Source organism: Betta splendens, chromosome 21 (genome assembly GCF_900634795.4).
Source record: "Betta splendens chromosome 21, fBetSpl5.4, whole genome shotgun sequence".
Taxonomy (NCBI): domain Eukaryota; kingdom Metazoa; phylum Chordata; class Actinopteri; order Anabantiformes; family Osphronemidae; genus Betta; species Betta splendens.
In genome coordinates, this window is record NC_040899.1 from 7,068,349 (window position 1) to 7,089,097 (window position 20,749).

General features: G+C 46.0%; 1 protein-coding gene across 2 annotated transcripts; it reads right to left on the reverse strand.

Moving 5' to 3' along the window:
- Positions 1 to 165: 165 nt before the first annotated feature.
- gsk3ba (glycogen synthase kinase 3 beta, genome duplicate a) lies at positions 166 to 20,208 on the reverse strand. Of its 2 annotated transcripts, none has more exons than XM_029136092.3 (11): positions 19,318 to 20,208; positions 13,951 to 14,144; positions 9,169 to 9,252; positions 5,801 to 5,911; positions 5,217 to 5,347; positions 4,991 to 5,097; positions 4,772 to 4,869; positions 4,572 to 4,679; positions 3,884 to 4,070; positions 3,564 to 3,662; positions 166 to 3,169 (listed from the first exon to the last, which is right to left on the reverse strand). In XM_029136092.3, exons 1-11 carry the CDS (start codon positions 19,403 to 19,405, stop codon positions 3,099 to 3,101), a joined length of 1,278 nt encoding a protein of 425 aa, XP_028991925.1. In that variant the 5' UTR covers positions 19,406 to 20,208; the 3' UTR covers positions 166 to 3,098. The 2 variants fall into 2 exon arrangements, with proteins under 2 accessions (XP_028991925.1, XP_028991927.1); XM_029136094.3 differs by having other exon boundaries at positions 4,584 to 4,679; positions 19,318 to 20,206.
- Between the last annotated feature and the right edge of the window lie 541 nt (positions 20,209 to 20,749).

The following is a 20,749-nucleotide window of genomic DNA, read 5'->3' on the forward strand; positions in this document are numbered from 1 at the left end:
GTCTGTAGGGGTGATGAGCTGCAGCCTATGAGAAATATCTAACCGTTCCCAAAATAACAGCAAAACTGCCACTTAGTGCACGGACGTTAAGGATCTAATGCAACTCACATTTTTAACGTAAACTCACCAAACTCAGCCAAATAAATCAGGACGCACACACGGAGCTTGATCATTTCCAGGCTATCCTACTCTTTATTTAATGCAAATTACAGTACCAGGGAACTATTCCTCAGAGCACGCAGAGGGAATATTTACAGAGGCGCACATTTAGCATACCTTCACAGAACAGAAGAAAAACAAAACAAAAATAAAAAAAAAAATTCAGTCACAAACATAGGCATTCAAGTAGTAGTACTGTAATACAGGATGTTTTGTAGTATTTTCCATGTTTTTTTCAGTTCTTAAACCCCAGTTAGCACATCAAGCTAGTTCATATGCTAGTATAATATATTCAACTAGCATATTCACTTGCTTTTTATGTTTGTTAAAAACTCGTGGTGTTTTTATTGTTCTGGAGTCGGTGGGGTGAAGCACTCAGAATTTCTGGTGGAGGGCAACAACATGTTCATGAATTCAAAACTACAGCAAGCAGGAGACAGGAGAAAGGCTACATGACTCAGCCCCTTTAGGTGCTACTGAATCCCTCCCCCCCGGCCTCCGAGAAGACGGGGAGCAGGAACAAGCAAGAGGACAGAGAAACAACGGATATCCAGAGAGAGAACGTCGGAATACATTATTGCCTCTGAGGATGGCTCAACACAACTACGTCATAGTTTGGCTTTGGTAACAGAACCAATGCAGTAATACAGAACCTTATCTGCACTGTATGTACAGCATACAGTATACGAGGCCGGTTTAACCCCCTGCCGCCATCCAGAAAACCCCCCACGGACACGTCATGCCTCCGCATCTGGGCCGGGATGAGTGTGTGTTCATTTCTGATGGAGATTATTAAACATCTAATAAAATAAACACTGGTCTACTTTGTCTTCAGATAAGGAAAGTTTCCTTAGAGTGAACCATGTCTGTATATTACATGAAGTGTGCAATGAAAAAGGGACAGAGGTGCGAGTGAAGGGGGGTCGTGAGGACGTGTTGCAGGCTAGCAGGACATTCAACAGCACCAAAGGGAGAGTCACAATATCTGAAAGGGGGGAGGGGGGGACAAGGCGAAGGTGTATGAAAGCAAAGGCACTCCAAACTATAGTTACACTATACATGACTAGTTCTTGTTACAATAATACAGCTGTCATCTACTGTACTGTACAGGTAAGATTGGACATATGGCTGGATAAAGCTGATCGTTATCATCATCATATCCATCAACAACATCAGTTCTGCCCTGATTTTGTTTTTTTAATTTTTTTAATTTCTTTTCTGTCTCTACCCTTTGTCATCTTTGTTTTTGCTCATAAACAGTACATGGGTCTGCATATATACATACCTTAAACTCAACATGGAAGAAATAATCAACATAACAACATAAAAAAACAACAACATACAAGTCAGAATTTTGGTAAGGAGCATTTATACTGTATATACAAATTCTGCTTTTTCTTTTTTATGTAGTGAGTATTCTCTGTAAATAAGACGCTTCAACAGACTGTACCGAGTGGCTCTATGTGCGACAGGTGGAGGAGAAACCACGCTAGGCTAACACTTCAGTCCGTGGTCACAACACATGAGAACGTTTGTGGCTGACCGAAAGAGAGGCTTCTCCAAGAATTAAGGAAAGAAAAGTGTTAAGAAACATCTCAAGTTGCTCACAGAGACAGAGGAGAAAGTAGACGGGGGAAGGTGTTCGTCTAGACACTGCACTGTCACAGACATACTGTTAGAGACAGGGTCGGTACAAAAACACGGAATAGAGCAATGCCCTAAATCCATCCACAGCCTCTATATAGACAGCATGACAAAACGGAGGTGACCGCTGGAATCTAACCTCACTCCAGCCAAAATCAAACAAACGAAAACAAACTCAATAAACACCAACTCATCTAAATCTATTGTCTTTAGGCAGCAGCAAATATTGCCACTGCTCTGCCAGATATGAGCTCACCATAAATGATTTCTGAACCATTGTAGTTAATATACATATATCTATATATACTTTTTATACATAAGGAAAAGTAATATATAAACTGTGTGTTTGCGTGTCTGTTTTGTATTGTATGTATATATTGTACAAGCACACAGGACCAGATACATGTCACATCCATCGCAAATGGCAATCTGAAAACATCTGCCCAGGAGTACGAAACAAAACCTAAAAACGGAGTGGAGTAAAACAGCTTGCTAACCATTTAAAAACAAACCCCGGGAAAGAAAATAAATGTCCACACATTACCCCGCAGGTAGATTGTGTCTGTCTTTCCACTTTAATCATGCGTCCACGTGTGTGAAGACGTGTGCGTGGGGTGAGTGTGTGTGTATGTGTGTGCGTGTGTGTGCGTGTGTGTGAGTGTCTGTGTGCGTGTATACACGTGCGTGAGCCTCATGCCTTGTCTGCGGAAGTGAAGGTGAGAAGTGAGAGGGTGCTCCTAACCATACTCAGGCCATGCACTACAAGAGGAACTCAAGGGATGGGGGAGTGGCCATGGTACAGAGGTCAGAGGTCAAAGGATGAGGATGCAAAAAAATGGGACAATGCGAGGGAAAGGGCCAGATGGGGAGAGGGCAAAGGGGAACAGCTCAGGACGTTTTCTACAGATTGTCCTTTTATGCACATTAGCAGGCTAGCATTGTTTATACATGTACAGTGTACTTTTATTAACAGTACAGTCAACAACACCTCTGGACCTGCACTTTGCTCCCCTGTTGGCGGAGCATGGAGAGACTTCTTTGACAGACGGTGGAGTTGAGTTCAAATAGCTGGATGAGGGCCAGTCGGAGATACAATAAGGCAGATTGGGGATGCTTGGTTTGTGGTCGTGGCATGGGGCTGTTGGCTAGCTGCTGAACCCGGACTGCGTCAGCATCGCCCCTGCTGTGTGGAAGGAGAGCAGGGCAAAGCGGGGCTCACCCCCTGGCCGGGGCAATGGAGAGGCCGTGGGCTGGGGCTGAGGCCGAGACCGGGACGGGGAGGGCGCACTGTTGGCTCAGGAGGTGGAGTTGGAGGCCGAGGCCGAGGCGGTGGTGGTGGTGGGACCTCGCTCTGTGCTGCTGCCATCTGTGGAAAACCAGAAAAGTTTTTCAGTGAACAAGCTTTAGAACACAGTCAAAGAGCAAAAGCGTGGCTAAGAAAAGTGAAAAGAAATGTTCCTTCATTCCTCCACCAGCGACTACGGTGCATAGTCGACAGCAACACCTACATGTTCAGGCTTATTAACACTCCACTGGAGGAGCTCAGCTGTTACAAGGTGTAGCAAGCTTCCCTCAGGTGTTAATGTGTGAAACTGAGGTTGTTAGGTGGCTTGACTCATGAGCGAGACCTGAAGCTAAAGGTAAAATCTTACTTAGAAATAACTACACTGACCATTAGAGGGTTCAGTGTATCATGTTAGCAGCTGCAGATTTCACCACCAGATCAACATTCATGCAGCCGTAACGGGTAGAGTTCTGACCTGTGGTGGCAGAGGTGTTAGTTGGGGTGGAGGCGGCAGCCTGGCTGCGGGCGTGGGCAGGGATGAGTATGGAGGCCAAAGAGGGATTACTGGACAACTCTGAAAGAAAAAGAATGTGTTGATGTCTCATAATGAGATTTTATTATCAAAAAAAATAAACAACACAGGAGAAGTTGATGTATGTAAATTAATGCAGAGTAATAAAGACTGAATAATGCTCTTAAAGTTCAGTGTGTGTGTGTGTGTGTGTGTGTGTGTGTGTGTGTGTGTGTGTGTGTGTGTGCGTGTGCGCGTGCGTGTGCGTGCGTGTGCGTGCCCACCCTGGGTGGTGAAGTTGAAGAGGGAGGGCTTCTCTCTCCCGTTGGGCAGTTTGACGTTGGGGTCACGCAGCTCGTCGAAGAAGGAGTGCGCGCAGGCCTCCAGCGGGGTGAGGCGGGCCGTGGGCGTGTACTCCAGCAGGCGAGAACAGAGAGCGATGGCCTCTGGGGGAGTACGCGGCCGGAACACCTGGACACCAATTATGCACTAAGTCACATGCAGACAGAGCTCACATCAAGTCTGTTCCACAGGCAGCGTTAAAACACACAACAGATTATGACATTTCTCCAGGTTTTATGGCTGATGAAGGGCACAAATGAAGCACATGATTGTTGCATGAGAGCATGACGTTTGTCAAAGGTGGGTTTTTCATGGTATCACTAGATCCAAATGTATTAAACACAGCATCATGAACCCTTCACTCAGAAAAACATTGATTTATCTTTCTGATATTCTTAGATACGATAAAATATCTGGATACATATCATTATTAGCAAGAAAGAAACATATTTCCAATTTCATGAACTAGCCCAATTGGTTTAAAAATCAGATACAGTTTGGGGTCAAGAATCTCTAGCAGATGGAGGTGGAGGTTAGATGGTTCACAAGCAGGAAGCGAGCATACTAGCAAAACAAGCATGGAGGAATACTACATTCATGGATCTTAGAGAAAGAAAAGTGCTCCTGTACCTGCTGACTCACCTTAGTCCAAGGATGTGCCTTGATCTGGGGAAACTTGAACTCGGTGTAGTTGGGGTTCATTTCTCGGATCTGCTCTCGGGTTGGGGTACCCAGAACCTGGAAGAGACGCGACACATGGGGAGAAACATTAGCCCCCATATCACCACTAATGCAGCCGTTGTCACCCAGAGGCTCACCCCAGTTATTACCTTGATAATTTCAACCAACTGGTCCACCCCACTGTCACCGGGAAAGATCGGTTGCCCTAGCAACAGTTCTGCCAGTACGCAACCGGCTGACCACACATCTAAAAGGAAAAAACAGGTCACCAAAATTAAAACCGAGTCAGACAACAGCAGAAGACGCTCAGACGTGTTGATAGTAAAGTCCTGTGTGGATGGGGACTTTAATGGCTGGAGGGAGCCTACCTATGCTTGAGGTGTAGTCAGTTGCACCAAAGATGAGCTCTGGGGCTCGGTAGTAGCGAGAGCAGATGTAGGACACGTTGGGCTCCCCGCGGACCAACTGTTTGGCACTGCACACAAAACGACAACACACGATCGGTATCATCACCAACATCTCCCTTACAAATACACAGGGGTTTGGATTTCTTTTGTTTTACTGGACAAACTGTGGCTACTCTTTGTGACTCACCTGCCAAAGTCACAGAGCTTGAGCACAGCAGTCTCTGGGTCGAGCAGCAGATTCTGAGGTTTGATGTCCCGGTGGCAGATCCCAAATGAATGAATATAAGCCAGGCTCCGGAACAGCTGGTACATGTAGAGCTATGGCCAAGCACACACACACACACATGCACACAGAGGTCTGATTATAGGGTTTATGCATGGAAAACACCACTCAAGGTTACATCTCAGTGCAGCCATATACATCATGCTTCATTAACAAAGGTTTAAACAACAGGGTCACAAATTAGCCATTGTAGTAAAAAGTAAGGATCGCTTTGCATTTAATGTAAACACTGAACTGAGAATGTATTAGTTTGTCAGGGACTTTTGCCCCGAGATGTAGATGTACATGTTTTCTATTACACAAATCAGTATGGTTGAGTTGATGCAACTCAAACCAACATAAAACTGTGCAAGCAGAAGTCCCCTTTGTGACCAGAGGCAGGAACAATGCAAGTGAATTAATCTGCTGAAATCAAGTGAATTGGAACTGAATTAAAGGTGAATGAATCTTAAATCTGAAGCTGTGGAGGCTTTGTCTAAAACAAGTACCTTGACGTAAACCATGGGCAGAGTCTGTTTGGCTCGGCTGTAGTGTCGGGCCACTCTGTAGACCGTCTCAGGAACGTAGTCCAGAACCAAATTCAGATAGACTTCATCTTTCTGTTGGACAAAGTGGGAAAACAGAGGTCATACATGAGCACATCCAAATCTGTGTTAAAACAATACATATAAACACAAATGTAACAATAAAAGTCCTGTAACAGTAAAAAGCACCTTATTTACATCCTAATAGTTACATATGTTTCAGTGTCTCTTTGGGATTCTGCAGCTCCCATATTCATTTTCATAGTACAACTGGGGCCCATTGTATAGACGTTTTTCCCTGAGGGCAGGAAATACACAAGGCCGGTGCTTCAATTGTGGCTGCAGACAATGATATCATTTCCTCATTTCCTCTTTTTCTGGTGGAACACGGCCCCTGTCAGCGGGTGGGGGGAGCCCGTTCAACTCTGTGGCACACTGACCCTGAAGGGAAGCTGGCCGGCACTGCTCAGCCCACTTATTCTAGGACTTACTTTCCATTCGATCGCGGCCAGAGGTAGACAGCGCTGAGTGGCAGAATGATTCTTGGGGAATCATGACGCGAGACCTTTAAATCCTGACTGCAAAATTGGATTTACAGGTCGAACTGAAATACAATTAGCAATAATTACAGTGAAACCTCATCTTCCCTGCATAAGGCTGGGGTTATTTTAAAGTAATAGTGATTGAATATGGCCTTGCTCCTTTTTAGTGTCTGCAGACTCCCCTACTGTACCAAACTGTGCCTGTACTGTACTGCAAATTTGGGACGTGGACATGTGTAGTCCAGCGTCCAACCAACGTGTGCTTGAATTAAAAAAACCCCGCCCTGAGAGAATAAAACAAGGACTTCCACATTTTTGGGTACTGTGTCTGTGTGTCTGCATCCTTTTGCCTCCTCTACCCGTCCGTTCGCTTTGCAGAGCCGACGCACAATGAGTGAGCTGAGGCCTTGAAGGGCTCCCAAACAGACTGTGGGCTACACTTGTAGCAGCTCAATGCCCTGCATTGTAGTGACCGCTCTCTCCCACTCACAATCAGGCAATATACGATGAGGGATTTGTAACAGACTCGTGGCTGGACTGGGAGACAACCACAGACACTGATGGTGACAAAAAGCAGCATTTTCTAAGCAGCTCGTCCACTACATCTGAGGCCATTCCTCGCTCTCCACCAAAGGTTCCATTGACGGCTAAAGAGGCCGCTCCGCCTCCCGCTAGCGCCACCAAGGCTATATTTAGCCTAGCAACAGGAATGACTCACTTCCTGCATCGCTACAAAGCCACTTCCTTGGCTCGTTCCCAGATGGTTAGCTCGGCGGGAATCTGATTGGCTCCGCGGTCACTCCTGTTCACTCAGCTGCTAATTTGTTGAGAAAGCTGCTTGCACCAGAACAACTGGCTCAGCTATCTATTAGCAACAAATCACAGTGCTGTGGTGTGAAGAGACGGGGGCTGATGGGAATCTGGGCAGTAGTAGTGTGCGACGCTCGTGTCAGCGTGAGCAGCAGCGCAAACGCGGACGCCGAGTGAAAATTACCCTCAATTCGACAAACGCTAATGAAGCCGGTTGCAAAATCACACCATGCATCTACACCTATTAATACGTCCAAGGCCCAAAGCCAGATTGGGGATGTGTTAGACGTGCCACACACACACACACACACTCACTTGTCTCTCACCATTTCTTGGCAAGGCTTGTGGCAGTTCTACCAACTACTTCATTACCCAGAAGCAACGTTGCTCAACCGCGGCCTGTCATATGCTCAGATCTGGGCATATGCTACATGTGGCGCCCGACCGTAAAGGCTGGGACGATCACAGGCAGATAGGATGACGTTGTAGTAATTATAATGTTCTTTACGCTCCAAAGAAAAGGAAACAGTTACGGAGGCTGCTCCTCCTGACACTCAGACTCCCAGGTCTTTGTCATTTCAGTCGGTGGGTGGGGCTGTGGTGTTAGAACGTCCAACTCCAGCTACAGCACCAATTACTGTGAAGACGTAAAAAACAACCTGTGTTTGCTGACCTGCCTACACGGCTTGTACCTGTTTGAACAGTATTATACAAGTGGTTAAAGGGTAAACGCAAAAAGCACAGTGTGTGTCAGCCACGAGACATGCCAGCAGTTAGATAAGACCTGTGCACACGCTGGTAGCTACAGTAGCAGAAGTCTGAGTCTGCCTAACAGCTGCAGTCGGCAAGAACACCCACATCCAGACAGAAACAACACCTACACACACCTGTCCCCACCCGCTGCACAGCCATCATCTGCTCATTAGCGTGTTTGTACACAGCTGACATTACTTATTGTCTGCATAACAAGCCCCTCTCCCTTTTCTCACCTGTTGAAGGGCAAATACTCTTAAGCCAACACAGTGCCAGTCTCCATAATTAGCTGGGGAGATGCAGTGTGGTGAGAGGAGAAGTGAAAGGGATTTAAAAAGGTGTGAAAGTGAAATACAAAGAAATTCAAATTCATCAAAATAGTACTGAAGGTTTTGGGACATTTGTGTGTCAGTTAGTTGAGATGTCCAGAGGTCAGTGAGCACATGGTGTGAGATGGGTGGTGGAAACAGGAAGGAGCTCACAGCATGGAGGGGAGGGCTCGGGTGAGTCTATAATTAGCTGTCACCCTCCAGTCTGGAGGGCCCCCTGCCCATCGCTCACTCTCTCTTCCAACCCACCGCCGCCGTCACCTCTCCCCTCTAATCCCCAGCAGCCTTCCTTGGCGTCGGGAAGTGTGCAGCATTCCTAAACGCAGTGTCATGGGTATAGTCCCGACGGCATGCGTGACTATATTGGACCCATGGACGTACGCCTGTTTGTTAGCTAGTCCAGTGACATAGTCCAGCCTGGTAGTCTCCAGGGGACCCCCGGCGGTCAACAGAGACAGGCGGCGAGGCAAAGAAAGGGGCTTCCCTATCACAACGTTGACTGAGGGACAGAGAAGCCAGGGGGCAGAGACATGTTGAGACGAGGTGCAACTAAAAGTTCTAAAAAAAATATTAATAAATGCAGAAAATCTACAAGAGACCAAACTCACAAGAAAAATGTATCATTAATGGGAGTAGTGTAGGATGCAAAATAGTTTTAATAGATTAGTTGTCAGCTAATATTGCAGGTTCTATATGTTGTACCATTAGTTTTCTTGTAAACAATTTATCTTGTTCATCAGAAGCTCAGTGAATTGATTATTACAGGCAATTTCTGAAAAGTTAAAAATCCCTAAAAGTTCTCTGCCTTTTTACTAATGAAGCCATAGTTTCAGTCGAGAGTGACTCACAGTGACTTGCATATACTGATGGAACATTTAGAAGAAGCAAAGCTACTGACCTTGTCTCCACTGGAGTAGAAGAAGTAGCGCAGACGCACTATGTTGCAGTGGTCCAACTTCCTCATGATCTGCAGCTCACGGTTCTGCAAAAAAACAAAATGATGAACGACAGGTTACATTTAGGCCTCAGACATGACATCACTGTGTACTTGCAAAACAACCATTAAAGTAAGTATTCTTTATAATGTTGCCAAACTGTCATTGTTGTCAGGCTGTCACAATGAGCCAGTTTGTCAGAAACAATCAGTCTTAGTCTTTGCTGGCAGCAAAAGTACGCTAATAAATAGAAAAACTGACACATGATGGAAGGAAACATCCCTCAGGATGAAATATATATCGACACCATTATGCATGTGTGTTGCCTTCCAGTGGCCAAAGGCACCTAGAGAAAAAGTCACAAGTAAGAAACCAGCATCTTAGATGCACTCTGACAGAAAGGGTACTGAGAAAAAGATGTGAAAATAAATGTGCTAAATCAAGTGATGACGCGTTTTCAATGGGCCACGAGAACAAAACGAAGCACTGAACCTGGTGAAGAGCACTTCATCTATATTCTTATACACCGTGTCAGAGTGGAGAATGGCCGTGTACAGTATATGCACTTCTCAAGGTGGGCAGGAGTTCAAGCCTTACATAAAGCTTTAACGGCTCCATTATGTGTTCTCCCCCTTTTCCTCTCCTCCCCTCTTCATCCTCTCTCTCTCTCCACCTCTTTATCATGGTGCTTTGTGTTGACTTGATCCAAAGTGCTTGTGTAACATTTGGAGAGTGTTGACTGAACTGTGGTGACTGAATAGAGGATGGCCAGAACACGGCCACACAATGCACAGACACAAATAGAAAAAAGACACAAAATCGGTGGCGGAGCGACGTCATTACATAGAAATTTGGTTTGTAAACTTACAAAGTGAACGTTATAATATCGGTTGAGGCAACTCTAATCACAATGATTACAATAAGAGCTTAGAGTACTGGTATTAATATGAAATGACAATGGGATTTGTTATTGGCTGTTACTGCCTGAATGTGCTGGCAAAAACAGTAGAAGCCTGTCTGTGGCGCTTGCTGGCTGAGTGACTGGGTGAGTAATGAGATCCACCATTATATGGGTCAGAACCGTGCCGGCTGGCTCAGCCAGATATGCTGCCGTCTTTCCACACTCGTCTGTCACGTTATGAGGATTCAATCCCCAGGCGGTTATTTTTAACTGGTCAGACGGAACAGGACCCATCATCCCAGCAGCAGCAGTTCAATAATGCGGTGTGGGCTGTTCTCCGAGCCTAAGGGTGACCACATTCCCTCCACGGACAACGCCCTCTCTCCTTGCAGAGGCTCCGTGGGAGTGGTCAAGTGTGTGTGTGTGTGAGTGAGTGTGTGTGTGTTGAATATATGTAGCGTATGGAGGAGGAGCAGGCGGGCTGGTCGCTGGAGCCCTGCTCAGCTGCAGTCATTGCTGCTGACCCGTACACGATCAAATGGAACCACATCAGAACTCTGAAGTGGTTCAGTCCGTCTCTTATTATTTCCATCAGCGCACAGCTGGACTGTAACAGCCTGAAGATCACCCTGAACGTAACAGTGAACCAAACCAAAAGTATAGTACAAGCCAGCATCATTCTGTAGGCTTAATGGTTAATAATTCCCTCAGAAACGCCAAATCAATAATATGTCACATCTGGGCCACACTACAAGCCCATAATAGATGCCGCTATACTCAGTAAAACACCTCACCTACCATCGTTCTATGTTACCATGCCAGGAACACACTAGCACCCGTTGGGGTATTTACTCTGTCACGGTTTAGTCATCACTGGCATCCTGTCCTTAGTATTACACATTATTTCATTCAAAGAGAATATTACTGAAAAGGGGAAAAACAAACTATTAATAAGCATTTCTGCAAGCTCATGCTCATTTTGTCTGTATTACATCAGTGGCGCTTCCTTATAACAAGCCAAATGGAACGTCTCATTTGTTAGGTGGCCAATCAATACAAACCAGGACCCACGCAAAGCTTATAAGCTCACTTTAATTTGTTGTAGGCTACAAATCCAACACGACTGCTTTGGAATTCAATGGATTGAACATTATAAACACTGCTGTGTCTTCATTCTGTCTCTCACTATTTCCATTTTTAATGAGACCAGTTGTACATTGAAGTGAGAGACATTGAGTTAAAATAAATTGCTGTGTTCATCACCAATTTAATGTGGAAACACGAGACCCAGTAAAATGTGATTTTGTCGACCTCCTGTGGGATTTGTAGATAATAATAATAATAATGTAGAAAAGGAGCAGACGTCAGTCATAACAGACACCTAGAACTGACACGCAGCACACAGGCTCTGAGCGAGGGCAAGTGTTGACGCTACAGTGAGCATCCATTTTCCAATAGGCTGATATGTGATCCCTCACATGGGAGTGGAGGAGGACATAAACCACAATGCACCAGAAGCAGGCGGACTGGAAGACCACCGAGACAATAAAAGACGCAACCTATTCACATTCTAGCACTAAAAAAGCAGCTGGAAAATAGATCCGGAAGTAGACTGTGACACAGGTTGATAAGAGCTGGAGGTTTTCAGGTCTAAGCTCCACCAAAAACAACAAACCTGTAATGAGAGATTGCAACAAAAGCACTTGAACCTCCTTACGGTACGTGTAGTGAATTATATAGCAGTACATAAATGCCTCACAGGCCTGCGTGGGCTGTTTGCACATGGTGCAAACCTCTGTGCCTCATAGCTTGTTGAAGTATGTTTTGCAAGTCTGAAACTAATTGTGCAAAATTAAAAAAAAAAAAAAAACGCAACATATATACAATAGGGTTTTCAAGTGCACCTACGGAATTCCATACTTCACATGATTACACCATTTAATGTATGCTTGTGTGTGAGTGAGAGAGATACAATAAGAGGCCAGACAGCCCAGGACCCTGAAAGGCTCACGTCACAGATGAGCACCAAAGCAGACAGAAAAAACAGAAGTGTGGAGCAAGGATAAAAAGAAACGAGAACTAAATAGAACGCAGGTGTTTGTATGTGTGTGTGTGTGCGTGCGTGCTCCACAGCGAAAGCTTGGCCGTCATATGAGGAGTCTAAGCTTTCATTTGTCTCGGTTTACATTACAAGTTGTTCTCAAGTAAGAACAGGCCAAGCATGTAGAAGCGGTGAGATAGAAGATGAGATCGCTTTGAAGGGGGCGGTGGACGAAGCGACAGAAGAGAAAAAAACAATGCGTGTGAGTTGCAGCCGACCACGAAACTGTTTAAAAGACGCAACCTGCTATTGTGCTAACCACAAACCAGCAGGAAGAGCAGGAAATGACTTCATCATGTCCAGCACGCGGCACTACAAAAGGAACAGATGGCCTGCCTCCAGACTGCTACACATCATCCATCCTGCCTGGTGTTACAGAGCCACGGAGCATCACCTGCTGAAAACCCGCGTAGAACCTCCTGAAAGGTTAAATCCAGGGCAGCGATTCCGATGAACCGGTTGGTTCAGCACCACAGTGCCAGGGCGAAGGAGCGACAGGCGAGCACTGAGTGAACTTCAGCGCTTCTCACGGGGGGTTGGAGCTGAGGAGACGACAGGAGACACCTAAGCTCGTCCTGCTGTGACTCGTCATGTTCTTCCTCCTGACACACGCGGACTAGACGCTGTTTAGGGTTTAAGGTGTGTGTCAGAGCAAACTCTATAGTTTTTAGCAGAGTGCTTCACTAATGGTATCACTAAAGTCTATGTTCCCCTCTTACTTACTTTCACAATGACAAAATGAACAGTTTGCAATTAATTAGATCTTTTATTAGACATCTGACTTTAGTTTGCTTGTTTAAATAGTCTGTCATTAGTGTGGGCGTCTCACGGTGCAGAAGAAACCGTGAGTCCCCAGCACAGTTTCACTCTGGACCTGATGGAGATGCTTCTGTTCAAGCCTAAATGACACAGATTTTACTACAAAACGGTAAAATGTGTTGGGTTTTTCGCTGCACATGTGGGAAAATGATAGTAATATCTGTATTGCATCATCGTGAGTGTGTCAGGACATAGTATGCGATTTGAACAGAGAACAAACAAATGAAACTCACAAAAATATTTGTTCTGCGATAACAGTTTGATACTAAAGAATATGTTCCCTTTGATCACAATGAACATTTTATTACAGTATGTGTATGGAAAGTAAAGTGAACTGATTCCATCAAAAGCGCCTCTTGATTGTACTCAGTCTAAGCACAAAGTTGGATGTGACTACAACGGCTGCGCCAACTACAACAACTGCCAGCACCTCAGGACCGTTCTCTGCTTTTCATGCATTCAGACGCTGTAGACACCTGATCCTAATTTTGACACCTATAAATGAGACTCTAACAGCTGTCCCACAGGTTTCACAGCCTCGGGTCTTTTAACTGTGAACAAACAGCAGAGACGCTGAGGAGTCCGAACCCAGGGAGCAGGGACAACGTGGCTCCAGCAGAGCTCTGCTTGGAAGGAAACATGACATCTCCACAGTGACAGCTTGACTTGACGGTTCGTGTTTGTGTGTGTGTGTCTACAGTCCCTACAAGGAAATCCACACATTAAACGACACACACTGCAGGAGTCTTTCCTTTGTTTTCTCTCGTTTGGCAGCTTTTCTGATCTCACTGTTCTTGTGAAAGATCTTCATTCATGCCGCTGCACACAGTTACGAACTCAGTCACATTCATTAACAGCCGAACGTTCAAAACAGAACCGAGAGCCGAGTGAGCTGATAAAGAACAAAGTGTGTGCAGGTTTTACCTTGAATCTCTTGTCCTGCAGAACCTTCTTGATGGCCACCAGCTCCCCGGAGTCGCAGAGTTTGGCCTGGTAGACGACGCCAAACGAGCCGTTGCCGATGACCTTTGTGTCGGTGTAGCTCACCTCCTGTGGTCGGTCAGGGCCTTGGCCTGGAGTGGCCACAACTGTTGTTACCTTGCTGCCATCTTTGTCCCCTATAATTAAAAAAAGAGAAGTGCATGAAGGTTAAAACAAAACAGAAACATATATGTTATCATCACTGACCGGGGTGAGAAATGCAAGAGCCAATTAATGCACTTGAGCTTCTAATTTTCATACTCTCACATCAACCCTGACGTGCTCTAAATCCGACATGTTGGAGTTTTCAGTGTCTGCTGGAAACTTTCGTTTTTAGCTCCAGCGTTCCTTTCCAGCGGTCAACAGCTGTGGTTGCGCTGATCATCTCCCAGCTGACCCGACTGCGTGAATCCTGGCCGGGTTGAATGTCCGTCCATCCACCCAGAGCATCCAGGCATTGGACAGATGTATCAGCCCACACTGTTTGAAAGCAGCGATTTGGTGTCTTTGGGCTGCTAATGCGCTATAATCAGGATAGGCTCTCACATGACTCCCTCCTCCTTAAATCCAGTTTATGCTCCTGCATCGACCTCCTCCTGTAGCAACAAACCAATTCACTTCCCCACCAACACCAACAGCAGCTGTAACTCATGTCTGTCTACCTTTGCTCCGTATCATTCCTCTGGACCTGCTGCCCATCATGGATCATGCTGTGAAGCCTTCTTTCTGTTTACTTACTCACGTTCTCCTTCACACTTCTCCTACCCGTCGTGGTGTCAAAGGTCAAAGTTCACATTAGTGGCAGTTAAAAGACAACTAGTCAAGAATGTGTGCTATCCCCCCAAAGACAAATCCTCCACACCACCTGCAGCCCCCTTTAAATGAAAATCCATTAGCATCTGCTTCTACTAGAGAATACTGCAGCGTAAAAAGGCTGTGGATGATCCAAAACACTCACGCCTAAAACTATTTAAAAAGCTTTGATATAAAATATGTCACCACCGACACGTGTCAGCCGCTCGCTGTGGGCATAGACATCATGTTGATGGACGGCTGGATGGATTAGCGGTGCTTAATGACTGTGGCGTGGTGTCTTAAAGCATGTGGGGGCTGACCACCTCCACCAGGACGACACCAGCAGCGCACAGTAGCCTCTCAATGAGGAGTGACGATCGCACCCTGACCTCTGACAAAGCACTCACCTGAGACTAGTCTGCACGTGTGACTTTTAAAAGAACAAACTCTACGGGATAATCAACCCTGTGAGGTTTGAAATCTCTGAACACAAGACTGTCCCCACTGTCGTACTCATTGATCTGCTGGGTTTATCTTTAAGCAGGAGTGCTAACGTCGACACAAATGGCGCCTCCAGAAACACACACACACACACACACACACACACAAGGTTTTACTGTGCAGCTTGTTTCCTGTGTGACCGGTAAATGGTCCAGTTAATGAAAATGTGCCAATTATGAAAAATAAAGAGGTGGCAGCTGGGGAGAAAGGGCCAAGGTTTTTTAAAAAAAAAAACAGGACCTCACTGTCCAGGAAGAAGTCTAAAAAGAGGAACTGAAGACTGATACTGTAAGACAGAAATAGACTTTCCAAGAGAGAGAGAGAGAGAGAGAGAGAGAGAGAGAGACACAGGAATATAACTCTGCCTACATATTCCAGCAACCCATTTCTATGACGCCTCTGCACTTCCTCACACCGTGAGAAAAGTCTGTGCAGAAACACACAGTCACAAGTCTCACTGAGACTTCATGACCAAACCTTTGGAAACGGCCTTTCAGACATCACAATGACTGACGGGAAGTTTGTGTGAAGGATGACCTCCCACACACTGGTCTGCCAAAAATTAGTTTTCATCTGTAAATGCTCATGCACATTCCCTTCAAATTACATTGGCACGATCACAACCGTTGATGAATGAAGGATTATCTCAAATTCCATTAAAGAGCCTCCAACTGAAACCTTAAAAAATTAAATACCCTGATAGGATCGTGAGGCGGTAAGTTTTAAATCTATCAAAGAAGAGAGTGAAAAACAACAATAGAATTGATATAAAGGAATTCAAACGTGTAGCTAATGATGCAACATACAGTATTCTGCAAGTAGGAGCAGAGAGCGAGAGAGTGAGGGCTGCTGGTCAAAGTTTCAGCTAATGGCGTCAATACTTTATTCAGGTCACCAAGCCAGTTCAGACCACCGCTGAATAAAACTACACCAGCGTCGTGCAGTGGAGGCCATGGACTGGTGTTGGTGTATGTGGTACCAATGAGCTGAATCAAGCTGAAACGGTTGTCATTATAAAACTACGACAACCAATCGGTGTAAACATCCCAACAGAAATCTGACAAATGCCTGCAGTCACAAACGCATACAGTGCATTAACGAACCACAAACCTGTCACAGGTAAATCACAATGTGAATTCAAACATTTCTTACTGGGGCTGTATGAGCAGCGTTACCACGCAAGGCATGCTAATACGGCTGAAATACAAAATGCACACTGCTTTATGTGCATGTCAGCTGCTGACTGCAGGTCAAAGTGACATCGGAAAGGAACACATGAAGGGATTTGTTACATTCCTCAACGACAAAACACGCCGCAGCGCCAGTAAAAGCAGTGGGTGCTGTGTTACCGCACACTTATTGTATGCAGATAGAAAGGTGTTCCAATACGGTTTCACCACTGCAAGGCTGGCGAGATAATTCACTGCACCATGGGTACAAAGTGTCAGAGGAATGCCAGCGCTGAAACAGGCGGGCTTAGATCGACATGCGGAGGTATCAGCGTGTTTTCCAACCAAGGACACTGCACAGAGTGAAGCCTGCAGAGCTGTGGCTGCCCAGTCCTGCCGTTGCAGTTAATACATCCACTGGACTGAGCAGAGACTGATTGATCATCCTCTCGTGTTCTTTTTTTTTCCCTTAAATCTCCGCGCCGTTTCAAATCCTGGGTGATTCAGATGTTTTGTTTTTTTCCTGACTGCAAGTACTGCTGTTTCATTTGAAATCAAACAGAGCAATTAATTAAATTTGTTCCCATCATTGCTAAACGTGTGCGAGGCAGAGTAAGGACAGGGGAGACAAGAGAAAGCGTGAGAGGGAGAGATGAGGCTTTGAAATGCTAAACAAGCCGCTCATTGTTGCTGCCCAGCTGTCTCACCCCCAAAAAAACAAATCCTATGAGTACTTACGTGGGTGTGTCAATGTACTGTATGCATGCACATAAGTCTGCATGAGTGTGTCTGAGTGTGTGTCTGACGGCGTTCTGGTTGCTTTCGCTCAAGGATCACTGGATACAGCTGCTTCACATCATCACACAAGTTATTCACACTCTTTTTAAGTGTGTGACAAAGCGTGTGTGCGTGATTGTTAGGAGGTCTGAGTTCAGGTTAACAGTAGGACACGTGCAATGTCACGCAAACGTGTTTAAATCAAGTACCTCTGAATAAAAAATCTGATAAAGACGAAAAACCAAACAGGAACATCAGTGTTTCTGATTAGTTATGTAGAGTAAACATGCTAATCGGAAATAAACAAGGTTGAAAAAAATCTGTTAATTAATTATGTCGACATAAAAATATTATTATTGTAAAGATGTTCTGCCATCTTTCATTAGCATAAGGTTATTAAATAAAGAAAGGCTAATTAAAGACTTAACCTTGGCATTAAACGTCTCAGATTTGGAATTCTTTACATTTTTCCACATTTACACTCAGATCACCTGATGACGGCCGGCCTTGACTTGAAGCCAGGTAAAATCCTCAGTGTTAAAAAATATATATATAAATCATTACCATGATTACTGTGGATTAAACAGCTTGTTAAAAAAAACATACATAATGTTATATCTATTATATCACACAATAAACAACAGCTCTGCATTTCTCTTTGGGGCTGAATAGATCATCCTAGTATCACTCTAATCATTTAGTACACAATTAATTACATTATTCCAGTCTCAGCCTTTAATACCAGGAGTGTCTCGTGCAAACAAATATTACAAATATACTTTCAAGTTGAGGAATCATAATGGAGAACTCAAACGATGCTTAGACCACAGGGTCAATGAATTCTCCATAGCAATTAGGTCAAACAGGCCTCAAGTAAAAATCTGTTTTCTTTTACAAGAATTAGGATGTGCTGAGAGGACCAGCCCAAAACTACAACACTGAACTGGCTCTGGCCTGAGGATATATAAATACATATTTTTTATGTTTTAATTGCAACAGAGTTGTCTTGAGGTTCCACCATAACCTGATTGTGACATCCCTACTCTGAGAAAGGTATTAGGCCTCACCCTCATCATCAGCTCATCCACCAGGAACCTCTGCACCTTAACACACTCGGTTTCTCCTCACGCATGAATGTGTGTAGGGTTGGATTGGAGTGCAGAGGAGCCCGGCAGGTAGACAGTAATGACTCATTAATAAAGCATATCCATCAGCTGAAATAGTCTCATAGTCTCCAACATACTCCAGGCCAGTGAGCGGCTGATCTTAAAAATTGGTCAGGCGTATCTGCTGGTCAACCACCAAGTCATAGGAAAAACTGATGATAAAATGCTAAAGTACAGACATATTTACACAGACAATGGTTGGAATAAAACACCCACTGAACCAAGTGTGTTGAACTGAATCACAGATGATATAAAAGGAGCAAATAACAGAGATGTGAGTCTGGACGAGGTGCCAGCCTCCCCTGTTCCGCAGCTGGGCCTAGTCAGTAGCACAGCCCTCTGAAATCTCTGCAGCCTCCCTCAACCGGATACGTGAACAGGGTCACACTCGCTCCATCCAGGCGTCAGATGAGTGATTTCGACGCGGCTCGCAGAAATTGGGATGAGCGAAGCCGCCCTCTCCGGGGACCACGTCGGTTTCGACCGAGTCCACCGTGGGCGCACCTTCCGCTTTGACAGTTGCGTAACGCGGCGACCAATCGCTTCCCCTTCATCAGTGCACGCGTCGCTGTCGTGTAGTAACGCCGCTGCGCGATCCGATCTGCACCCAAAAGCACCACCAACAGTCTGGAGCGGAGGTAAAGGGAGTGGGTCTGGTTTCTCAACCTGGGTCGGTGCCAACACTACCCTCCCCTGGCCCGGCCCGGCCCGGCCCGGCCCGGCGCGGCGCGGCCTGCTAACCCAGGATGACCGGCCCCGGCCCGGCGCTGCTGTGTGTCAATCTCAGCCCGTGACACAGATACATGACAGTGCTAAGCTAACGTCATACGTGCGGACTGGGCAGCGCTAGCCCACGGTTAGCCTCCAGCCCGGTGCGTGCAGAGCGAGAGCGGGGTACTTACTGCTGACTTTCATGCTGCCGAACGCGGAGGGCTGCGGCACTGGTTTGCAGCTCTCCGCGAAGGATGTGGTCCTGGGCCGACCCGACATGATCCAGTTCCTTGGGTTCCCTCGACTCGGAGATTGTGACTTGCTAAACGGCAGGACTGATCGATTCACCGAACCTTCTCATCCAAGACGGGATGACAGTAAATGAATAACACTAGGCTAGAGAGGGTTACGTCCCGCGATCCTTTACTCTAGTTCTTATCGCCTAATAAAAGACCCTTTCTTTCCCACCACGGGTCGATCAGAGCATCATTTCCTTCTTATAATCCAGCTTTTCTTTCAGTGGGCTGTTGGTCTTCCGTCTCCGACTAAAATAGTCATGAATCTGGCCTCTCCCTGTGGCCCCCCGGTTAAAACCAGTCGCGATTTCTTTCAGGAACCCGAATCAGTTTCTCGGAGATGAAGAGGGGAGAGTTCAAGACGCTATAGGTGCCGGTCCGACGCGGATCGAGGGTAAATGTGGCGTTTTCTTGACGGTTCTGGACACATGTATTTGCTCTTCATATCCCGATGTGGAGGCTCAATGATCCGACTGCCATGGCGGCTCCCTCGCTATACCCTAGCCTAGAGACCGTCCAACGGAAAATCTGCCAGTTGCCACAGTCTTCTTCAACGGCTGAATGGCTTCACGGTGACTCAAAATCCGCACTCGCCGCTGTCAAATTTGGGCTTGTTCACCGAGGCCCCCTGGGCGGCGAGCAGTTCACAAAATGATGGTCTTTAAGTACGGAGGGCGACGATACTGAATTTCTTTTTTTATTCCTTCCCCATAGGTTTCAGGCTCGCTGTCTTTGTCACTACGCACGTTAGCTACGTCATTACCGCAAGAGGTTCAGGGAGTGCTCCGCTATCGCGGCAGCACGTTCACGCTGCTGACGCAATCCATGACGGAGAATAGAAAAACTGTGAACGCGCAGACGGCGAATCTAGGGAGGCCGATTCAGCCAATAAGAGAGGACATCCTTCAGGAATGGGCGTTACCCACATGCAGGGCGTCCAATAAGCACGTCGCTCCTGAGCACCACATGGCATAATTTGCTCGGTACCGCCTTCGCCACTTCAAAGCCTTTTCCCCGTGCCGCGGCAGGGACAATGGGCGGATCCGCTCCCAGGATTGATGACTTGGTCAGCCAATGGAGCTCCGAAACCAGACTGTCAGTTCAAATGAGCCCAGCTGTCACAGAGCGCCGGTGGTCGTGCAGCACTGTTGCCATGTTAGTTAGAAAAGGCTGTCGTCTGTCTTTATTCGGTCACACGCTCCTTTCACACATTCATGTATTTGCTGACGTAATGCTGAGGAATTATAATAATGGGTATGTATATAAGCACAGCTGTAACTGCAGCTCTTCATTCACAGGATTTCCAGTGTTTCATTCTATCACTCTT

Bases quoted from the DNA above. Each gene is read 5' to 3' on its own strand.
- gsk3ba (XM_029136092.3), bottom strand. From the start codon at position 19,405: ATGTCGGGTCGGCCCAGGACCACATCCTTCGCGGAGAGCTGCAAACCA. The intron at 4,870-4,990 runs GTAGGCTCCCTC...TTTTCCTTTTAG, and splicing joins TGACTACACCTCAAGCATAG to ATGTGTGGTCAGCCGGTTGC. The intron at 3,663-3,883 runs GTGGGCACGCAC...TTTTTCTTTCAG, and splicing joins CTTCAACTTCACCACCCAGG to AGTTGTCCAGTAATCCCTCT.